Source organism: Triticum aestivum, chromosome 5A (assembly GCF_018294505.1).
Source record: "Triticum aestivum cultivar Chinese Spring chromosome 5A, IWGSC CS RefSeq v2.1, whole genome shotgun sequence".
Lineage (NCBI taxonomy): Eukaryota > Viridiplantae > Streptophyta > Magnoliopsida > Poales > Poaceae > Triticum > Triticum aestivum.
The window spans coordinates 665,845,239-665,855,780 of NC_057806.1; the positions used below are offsets into that span (position 1 = coordinate 665,845,239).

General features: G+C 46.7%; 1 protein-coding gene across 1 annotated transcript; it reads left to right on the top strand.

Annotated features, from left to right (window-relative positions):
• The first annotated feature begins 121 nt into the window (after positions 1–121).
• Positions 122–2,828, top strand: LOC123105801 (probable adenylate kinase 1, chloroplastic). The gene is made up of 4 exons (XM_044527947.1): positions 122–596; positions 1,456–1,596; positions 1,919–2,191; positions 2,390–2,828. Exons 1-4 carry the CDS (start codon positions 279–281, stop codon positions 2,531–2,533), a joined length of 876 nt encoding a protein of 291 aa, XP_044383882.1. The 5' UTR covers positions 122–278; the 3' UTR covers positions 2,534–2,828.
• The last annotated feature ends 7,714 nt before the right edge of the window (positions 2,829–10,542 follow it).

A 10,542-nucleotide genomic window follows, 5' to 3' on the forward strand; every position in this document is an offset into this window, starting at 1 on the left:
TCGGCCCGAACAGCTTTAACCTCGCGCATGCACCTAGTCCAGAGGACCACGGAGAACGACAGGTAGGGCCGTTACACGCGTTGGCACTGGACCCGCGCCACGCCCCCCTCGCCTCAGCCCGGCATCGTCTTCTCCTCCCAGCCCCCCTCTCCATCCCCGTCGCATCTGTGCTCGCGAAGCCGCCGCGCGCGCGTACAAATACCCGGCGGAGGAAGCGGCGAGGGGCCACCGAACCCTAATACCCCGCGCCTCCGTCTCCGCCACGCGCCAGCCTCGCCATGGCGGCCGTACAGCGCCTGCTCCGCGCCGCGGCGTCGTCCTCCTCCTCCTCCGTCGCGGCAGGCAGGAGGCGCATGACGACGTCGCTGGCGCCCGAGCAGACGCCCGCGGCGGCGCCGGCCTTCCCGTTCGCGGGGGCCGAGAGGAGGCGCCGGCCGGCGCACGAGAGGAACGTGCAGTGGGTCTTCCTGGGCTGCCCCGGCGTCGGCAAGGGCACCTACGCCAGCCGCCTCTCCCGCCTCCTCGGCGTGCCCCACATCGCCACCGGCGACCTCGTCCGCGACGAGCTCGCCTCCACCGGCCCGGACGCCGTGCAGGTGAGTGCACCTTCCCCCATTCCCCTCTCCGCCGATTTCCAGATCCCGATCTGGATCTGTGAATTGGGATTCGCGGCTCGTTTCTGCTAAGGTGTATATATCACAGATCAGTAGAGATGTGCCTAATTGTGGTGTCTGGCCTTGCCCTATGTGATTCGCGATTATTTTTTACCTGTGAAGTAGGTCAAGATTATAATTCTGTACTGAACATTCAGACTTAACCGTCAGGATCTTGTCGGGGACTGCTTGAACTTGAGTCGGATATGATATGCCATTTGAACTCAGTGTGCTATTGCGATCCATTTCGCCTCCATTGCAGACCTGAGATCATAATTTGGTGGAAATTTTGCATCTTCTATAGACTATAGATGTAGATTGATAACGAAAATGCTAAGCAATAGTAATATTGTTTTTGAATTCATAAACACCAACAGTCTAGTTATTACTATCTTTAAATCCTAGGATGGTGTTTCAGGGGATGATTCTGCCTTTGGCTATTTTATTCCAGTTGCCAATTGGAAAAGTGTTGCGGGCTATTCACTTAAAAACGTTCTAATACATCCAATTGGGAAAGCATAGCAGGCTATTCACTAGAACTTTTTCTAATACTTCCAATCCTGAATAGACAGGAAGAGTAAACATATACTTATCCTATTGCTTCCCCCAGGGTCTATTACTAAGGTGGTTATATGTATGATTCTAATTTAATCGATGGCAATGATGCATGCATCAGAAGGCCATTTTTTTTTACTGTGTCTTGACATGGGTGCTGCATCATCGTGCTATATTAGCTTTGCTCTTTATCTGATTATCCTTTTTCTTTCGTTTGGAAATGACATGGTTGGTTTTTCTTCTGCAGCTTAAGGAAATTGTTAATCAAGGAAAGCTGGTTTCTGATGAAATTATCATCAATCTTTTATCTAAACGGCTGAAGAAAGGAGAAGAGAAGGGTGAATCAGGATTTATTCTTGATGGTTTTCCACGCACCGTAAACCAAGCGGTGAGGATTTTTTTACATATCATGAGCCATTTCTGCTTTGTTTATTCCTTATGATAGGAAAAACTTGGTGATTGAATTCCATCAATTTCAGTTAATTGTTTTCTTGCTAATTTGATTTGCAGAAGTGCAATGCGATATATATCTAAAAATCTTTATTTAGAGGTGTGATTGCATGAGTACTTTCTGCTTAGCTTGCTAATATGTAACACTTTGATTAGCTGGCTGTGTCAAGCAAAAACTGCAATCAGATACTCTTTGATGGTTGTTTACTTAATCATGATGTTCCAAACTAATAATGTTTTCTTCCATATACTTTGCTCAGGAAATTCTTGACGGAGTTACAGACATTGATATGGTGGTTAATCTGAAGTTGAGAGAAGATATCATAGTACAGAAGTGCCTTGGTAGACGTATTTGTAGCCAGTGTGGTAAGAACTTCAATTTGGCCTGCATTGATGTCAAGGCTGAAAATGGGCTACCACCGATCTACATGTCACCATTGTTACCCCCCAATAACTGCATGTCAAAGCTTCTCACTCGAGACGACGACACCGAAGAGGTTGTGAGAAATCGCCTGCGGATCTACAATAAAATGGTATTGCACTCTGCATTTTCGCACTTGCTACATAATTCCTTGCCTTTTACTCCAGCTAGTTAAATTCAGTTCCTAAAGCATGCAGTTCTTGCACTCTGTTAGTGTGCCGAGCATCATCAGTAGCGCTACAATGCTTTTGATCGCATACTTGATGGAACTAGTAATCACAATTAGCATTTGTCTTCCTGGCATTTTCAGAGTCAACCTGTGGAGGATTTCTACCAGAAGCAGGGGAAGGTTCTCGAGTTCGATTTACCCGGAGGAATCCCCGAGTCTTGGCCAAAGCTGCTTGACGTTCTGAATCTCGAGGACCAGCAGGAGATGAAGTTGGCCGCGGCGTAAGTCCTGCCCGTGGGAAATACCTTACATAGTCCAAAGCATACCTTACATTTTTTTCAATAATGGGAAAAAAGATAAAACTCTTGTTTCCATAGATATGTGTGCCTTTGTGAGAGTAATTTTTGACCAGTAGTGAGCTATTTATTCTCGCCGGTGTTTTCGCGAGCCGGTGCTATGTAACGATCATAACGATATTTTGATCTTGACTTATTTGAGTGAGCGGGTTGTGGTGCGTAAGGACACCATGTAATGTTGATTCAAAGATGAAGAGTGATAGACTGTCATCTGTACTTTTTTACATTCTGATTCTTATGGTAAGCTTGTCGTGTCGGGTGATTAGGATAGCGGAGCATGTTATGCTAGTTCCTGTTTTCAGTTTCATTCGATTCAAAATTTCAAATGACACATGTTTGATCTGTGAAGAAAGATGATGGAAGTTCCTATGCGCTAAACGCAGCGCAGATTTTTGGCGTGGGGCAGCCCCATGGATACGTACCCTCCGCCCATCTTCGTGGTTTGTTCCAGTTTGGCTGTCGTTGTTTGCCCGCTGCTGTCGGCCCAGACCGTCATCTTTCCTGTCCTTCAACGAGATGAGCAGCATAGCCTCATAGGTTTGGACCTGAAGCGAAATTACCAGCACATGTATTGAGGGGCGAAGCTATGCTGCAGGGGGCATTTCTTCACATATTTGCTTCGGTACACCCCCTTTAAAAAGTTTACAATTTCAAGGTAAATGGACAGTGGAGATTACACCTTTACCAAAATGGTATTTTGGTACTTGCGGAAAACATCTGAAAAAGCCCGATCACCCCTTAAATCATGTTTGATTGATCTGTGTAACCCAGCGCTGATCAACAGCTATGGTTGCAATTGAGTTCGAGTGAGTTGGATTAGGCTCTGCTCTTAATTTATATTAAAATTCGAGCGAGCTCAAACCGAGTGAAGCTCATGGTCAGTAGAAAATGGCTCATACTCAGCTTGTAACAATCTAAAGTCGATATCGAGCATGATGACATGGAGCGGGGCGTGCTGCTGTGCGAGCCGAATCCTATCTCCGGCCGGCCGACGCGTCCACTTCTTCGGTCAGCGACGAGTTGGCGGCTGCACTCAAGTCAGGGGCCTTTGATGCCGCCACTCGAGTCCTGCGGGCTGCCGTTCGCGCTGGCGTTGTGGAGCGCCTCCACGAGGTGGCCGTGCGGCCATGCCTCCGTCGAGCGTCTGTACGAGGTCGAGTCAGGAGGACCGGAGGAGCCTGCCGATGGCAGCTGCCTAGGGTCAGGATTGGCGGCCGGCGGTGCTTCTTTGCTGGCTCGAACGAGGACAGAGTAGCGGATTCACGTCTGCCTGGACGTTGGGAGTAGTTGGGCCGGTCCTAAACGAAGAATACGAGTACTCCCTCTTTTCATTTATATAGGGCCTAATGCATTTTTCGAGACTAATTTTGATCAAATGTTAGAGCAATAATATATGACATGCAACTTACACAAAGCACATCATCAAATTCGTATGTGAAAGGAGCTTTCTATGATATAATTTTCACATTATGCATGTCATGTAGTATTAATTTTATCAATAGTCAAAGGCGGTCTTGAAAAACGCATTAGGCCCTATATAGATGGAAGGAGGGAGTAGTAAAAAAGAAATCGTTTTTTTTTTCGCGAGCAAAAACCGTTTTTTTTCTAGAAGGCAGGCTTCAGCCCATTGGACCTGCCACTGGATACATAGTATTATTCTAATAAAAACATGTTAATATAAATTATTTAAAAGTACTTTCACTTGTTCTCACTCAGCTATTTCTCAAAAAAAAAAAACTTGTTCTCACTCAGCTAAAGTCCAGAGCTTTTTTGCATGGGAAGACTAATATACTTGATAGCAAGACGTCGTCAATGAACAGATAATAGAAGAAATCGGCTCTCAAACTTTGACAAAAGATAACACGGTATTTATCACATGGCTTACCGCGTATCATATCGAGTCTGAAATATTCTTCACGTTTTAATGAATGTCGTGTTTTATAGTAGATAAAATTGAGAAATCATAGAGAACACACATTACCTCTGTCCGAAATTACTTGTAGCAGGGATGTAAATGTATTTTAGTTCCAGATCCATTTCTATCAATTTTCGCCACAAGTAATCCGGGAAGAAAGGGGTATATGATAATAAATTATAGTATTTCCTTTTAATATATTAATATCACGAGGATACCAATTACATCCAGTCTCTACGCAAACAAGATATCGAAAAATATAAGGATGCACACAACCAAGAACAAAAATAAAAAAAAGAGAAAAATATATTAAGAAAAAACCCATCGCAGTGATTAAACGCTCACAACAGCAACACTCTAACCACCACTAAAGGCAACACCCGGACGCCAGAAGAGGTTCTTCAAAAGCGATACTTCCAAGAAGAGAACAATGCACAAATCATCGTCGTCCGATCGAAAATCTTGAGTTTTCACACCGTAGAGAGGTAAACTCATTTCTCTATGGACCTGCATAAACTAATGCTTAGAGCATCTCCAACAGCCGCGTTAAACTAGCGCCGCGCCGCAAATTAGGCCGTTTTAGCGCGCGCGCAACGCGGCGGGTCATTCCAGCGTGCGCGCAAAAACGGTGCGCGCGCTATAACGGGTTGGGCGCGCGGTTGAAAACACTTACCCGCGCGGCGTATTTCGGGCGCCAGCTACAGCGCGCGGCACACTCGAGCGCTCGCGCCGCACTCTCTCCTCTCCTCGTCCTACGCCCGGCACGCGCCGGCGCCGGCGCCCTGCCACCCACCCATGGACGCGCACACCGGCGCCCCGCTCACCCCGCTGTACAGCCGTGACCCCCCCCCCCCCCGCCGCCGCCGCCGCCGCCGCCGGAAACCCTAGCACGGGAAGCGCTGGCGTCGCCACCGCCGGAGCTCCGCCGAGCGTCGGCCTCGCGCGCAGCCTCTTCTTGCCGCCGCGGATGACCACGGCGCAGGGTGGCGTCACGCCGGCGCCGTCCCGTGCCGCCGCCGCACCGTCGAAGAAGGTCCCCAATGCGGCGCGGACGAAGAAGGGCAAAACATCCGGGAAGAAAAACAAGGCGGCGGACGGCTCCGGCACCACGAAGGCGAGGGGAAAGAAGCTTGCAGGGCGTTCGACGGCCGCGGCGGCTACCGAAGCGCCGGCGAGCTCACTCGTTGAGCCGGCCGCCGACGCGCACCACGTGTTCGACGAAATGACCCCAAGGTGAAAAAATTTCCAACTTTTCTTTTCTTCTTATTTTTTCAATGCATCATCATCACATATAGATAGCTTATTTGCATTGTTCAAAAAACTTTATAGTCTCAACGATGATGCATACATGTTCACTATGGGTGTTGGGTCCAACAATTCGCATTGGTCTCAAACCAATGACATCCATTTCGAAGACCATGAGTTTGAGATGGACGAGGAGGGCGAGGGAATTGTCGAGGCGCCGAAAGGAAGAGCGGGCAATTACTCAACCAACGATGACAAGTTACTATGCCATACTTATTTGCAAGTGTCGAGAGATCCATCCATTGGAGGTGATCAAAGTAGAGACGCGTATTGGGGGCGAATGAAAGAACACTTTGATGCTCATAACTTGAGTGGAATTGACCGCTCCGAGAGATCACTTCGGTCCCGATGGTCGACAATCAACTCGGATTGTCAAAAGTGGGCGGCCGTACAAAAGGCAGTTGACAAGATTAACCCAAGTGGCACAAATGAGGATGATCGAGTAAGTGGCATCTCATATATGTTCATCATACTTGTTTTTGGTGACCGAAGTGCTAACTTGTTTTGTTTTTCTTGTAGTACAACATTGCACAAAACTTGTTCAAAGAAGAGACAAGGACAACCAAGAAGGGGAAGATCAAGAAAGGCAGGGTCTTTACCTTGCCTCATTGCTATGAAGTGTTAAAGGATGATGAGAAATGGAAGAAGCGTGATGGTTTGGAGGATTTGCATTTGAGCAACAAACGGAAGCGAGCAATTGAGATGAATGATGATGATGAGGAGGAGGATGCATCAAGTGATGACGGCAAGAGAAGTGAAGGAAATATGCCCTAGAGGCAATAATAAAGTTATTATTTATTTCCTTATAATCATGATAAATGTTTATTATTCATGCTAGAATTGTATTAACCGGAAACATAATACATGTGTGAATACATAGACAAACAAAGTGTCACTAGTATGCCTCTACTTGACTAGCTCGTTAATCAAAGATGGTTATGTTTCCTAACCATGAACAATGAGTTGTTATTTGATTAACGAGGTCACATCATTAGTTGAATGATCTGATTGACATGACCCATTCCATTAGCTTAGCACCCGATCGTTTAGTATGTTGCTATTGCTTTCTTCATAACTTATACATGTTCCTATAACTATGAGATTATGCAACTCCCGTTTGCCGGAGGAACACTTTGGGTGCTACCAAACGTCACAACGTAACTGGGTGATTATAAAGGAGCATTACAGGTGTCTCCAAAGGTAGATGTTGGGTTGGCGTATTTCGAGATTAGGTTTTGTCACTCCGATTGTCGGAGAGGTATCTCTGGGCCCTCTCGGTAATGCACATCACATAAGCCTTGCAAGCATTGCAACTAATGAGTTAGTTGCGGGATGATGTATTACAGAACGAGTAAAGAGACTTGCCGGTAACGAGATTGAACTAGGTATTGGATACCGACGATCGAATCTCGGGCAAGTAACATACCGATGACAAAGGGAACAACGTATGTTGTTATGCGGTCTGACCGATAAAGATCTTCGTAGAATATGTAGGAGCCAATATGGGCATCCAGGTCCCGCTATTGGTTATTGACCGGAGACATGTCTCGGTCATGTCTACATTGTTCTCGAACCCGTAGGGTCCGCACGCTTAAGGTTACGATGACAGTTATATTATGAGTTTATGCATTTTGATGTACCGAAGGTTGTTCGGAGTCCCGGATGTGATCACGGACATGACGAGGAGTCTCGAAATGGTCGAGACGTAAAGATTGATATATTGGAAGCCTATGTTTGGATATCGGAAGTGTTCCGGGTGAAATCGGGATTTTACCGGAGTACCGGGAAGGTTACCGGAACCCCCCGGGAGCTAAATGGGCCATGATGGGCCTTAGTGGAAAAGAGAAGAGGCAGCCCTACATGGGCTGCGCGCCTCCCCCTTCCCCTAGTCCTATTAGGACTAGGAGAGGTGGCCGGCCCCCTCTCTCTCTTTTCCCCCTCCGCGAATCCTATTCCAACTAGGATTGGGGGGGGGGGAATCCTACTCCCAGAGGGAGTAGGACTCTCCTGGCGCACCCCTTGTGGCCGGCCAGCCTCCCCCCTTTGGTCCTTTATATACTGAGGTAGAGGCACCCTAGAACACACAAGTTGATCCACGTGATCTATTCCTTAGCCGTGTGCGGTGCCCCCAGCCACCATAGTCCTCGATAATACTGTAGCGGAGTTTAGGCGAAGCCCTGCTGCTGTAGTACATCAAGATCGTCACCACGCCGTCGTGCTGACGGAACTCTTCCCCGACACTTTGCTGGATCGGAGTCCGGGGATCGTCATCGAGCTGAACGTGTGCTCGAACTCGGAGGTGCCGTAGTTTCGGTGCTTGATCGGTTGGATCGTGAAGACGTACGACTACTTCCTCTACGTTGCGTCAACGCTTCCGCAGTCGGTCTGCGTGGGTACGTAGACAACACTCTCCCATCTCGTTGCTATGCATCACATGATCTTGCGTGTGCGTAGGAAATTTTTTGAAATTACTACGAAACCCAACAGTGGCATCCGAGCCTAGGTTATTTATGTTGATGTTATATGCACGAGTAGAACACAAGTGAGTTGTGGGCGATATAAGTCATACTGCCTACCAGCATGTCATACTTTGGTTTGGCGGCATTGTTGGACGAGACGACCCGGACCAACATTACGCGTACGCTTACGCGAGACCGGTTCCCCCGACGTGCTTTGCACATAGGTGGCTTGCGGGCGACTGTCTCTCCAACTTTAGTTGAACCAAGTATGGCTACGCCCGGTCCTTGCGAAGGTTAAAACGGAGTCTATTTGACAAACTATCGTTGTGGTTTTGATGCGTAGGTGAGATTGGTTCTTGCTTAAGCCCGTAGCAGCCACGTAAAACTTGCAACAACAAAGTAGAGGACGTCTAACTTGTTTTTGCAGGGCATGTTGTGATGTGATATGGTCAAGACATGATGCTGAATTTTATTGTATGAGATGATCATGTTTTGTAACCGAGTTATCGGCAACTGGCAGGAGCCATATGGTTGTCGCTTTATTGTATGCAATGAAATCGCGATGTAATGCTTTACTTTATTACTAAGCGGTAGTGATAGTCGTGGAAGCATAAGCTTGGCGAGACGACAACGATGCTACGATGGAGATCAAGGTGTCACGCCGGTGACGATGGTGATCACGACGGTGCTTCGGAGATGGAGATCACAAGCACAAGATGATGATGGCCATATCATATCACTTATATTGATTGCATGTGATGTTTATCCTTTTATGCATCTTATCTTGCTTTGATTGACGGTAGCATTATAAGATGATCTCTCACTAAATTATCAAGAAGTGTTCTCCCTGAGTATGCACCGTTGCGAAAGTTCTTCGTGCTGAGACACCACGTGATGATCGGGTGTGATAGGTTCTACGTTCAAATACAACGGGTGCAAAACAGTTGCACACGCGGAATACTCAGGTTATACTTGACGAGCCAAGCATATACAGATATGGCCTCGGAACACGGAGACCGAAAGGTCGAGCGTGAATCATATAGTAGATATGATCAACATAACGATGTTCACCATTGAAAACTACTCCATCTCACGTGATGATCGGTTATGGTTTAGTTGATTTGGATCACGTAATCACTTAGAGGATTAGAGGGATGTCTATCTAAGTGGGAGTTCTTTAAACTTGATTAACTGAACTTAAATTTATCATGAAACTTAGTACCTGATTAGTATCTTGCTTGTTTATGTTTGATTGTAGATAGATGGCTCGTGCTGTTGTTCCGTTGAATTTTAATGCGTTCCTTGAGAAAGCAAAGTTGAAAGATGATGGTAGCAATTACACGGACTGGGTCCGTAACTTGAGGATTATCCTCATTGCTGCACAGAAGAATTACGTCCTGGAAGCACCGCTGGGTGCCAGGCCTGCTGCAGGAGCAACGCCAGATGTTATGAACGTCTGGCAGAGCAAAGCTGATGACTACTCGATAGTTCAGTGTGCCATGCTTTACGGCTTAGAATCGGGACTTCAACGACGTTTTGAACGTCATGGAGCATATGAGATGTTTCAGGAGTTGAAGTTAATATTTCAAGCAAATGCCCGGATTGAGAGATATGAAGTCTCCAATAAGTTCTATAGCTGCAAGATGGAGGAGAACAGTTCTGTCAGTGAGCATATACTCAAAATGTCTGGGTATAATAATCACTTGATTCAATTGGGAGTTAATCTTCCAGATGATAGCGTCATTGACAGAATTCTTCAATCACTGCCACCAAGCTACAAGAGCTTCGTGATGAACTATAATATGCAAGGGATGAACAAGACTATTCCCGAGCTCTTCGCGATGCTGAAAGCTGCGGAGGTAGAAATCAAGAAGGAGCATCAAGTGTTGATGGTCAGCAAGACCACTAGTTTCAAGAAAAAGGGCAAAGGGAAGAAGAAGGGGAACTTCAAGAAGAACAGCAAACAAGTTGCTACTCAAGAGAAGAAACCCAAACCTGGACCTAAGCCTGAAACTGAGTGCTTCTATTGCAAGCAGACTGGTCACTGGAAGCGGAACTGCCCCAAGTATTTGGCGGATAAGAAGGATGGCAAGGTGAACAAAGGTATATGTGATATACATGTTATTGATGTGTACCTTACTAATGCTCGCAGTAGCACCTGGGTATTTGATACTGGTTCTGTTGCTAATATTTGCAACTCGAAACAGGGACTACGGATCAAGCGAAGATTGGTTAAGGACGAGGTGACGATGCGCGTGG

Excerpts from the sequence above, each read along its gene's own strand:
- LOC123105801 (XM_044527947.1), top strand. The coding sequence starts at position 279 with ATGGCGGCCGTACAGCGCCTGCTCCGCGCCGCGGCGTCGTCCTCCTCC. Across the intron at positions 597-1,455 it reads CCGGCCCGGACGCCGTGCAG|CTTAAGGAAATTGTTAATCA; the intron begins GTGAGTGCACCT and ends TTTCTTCTGCAG. Across the intron at positions 1,597-1,918 it reads CACGCACCGTAAACCAAGCG|GAAATTCTTGACGGAGTTAC; the intron begins GTGAGGATTTTT and ends TACTTTGCTCAG.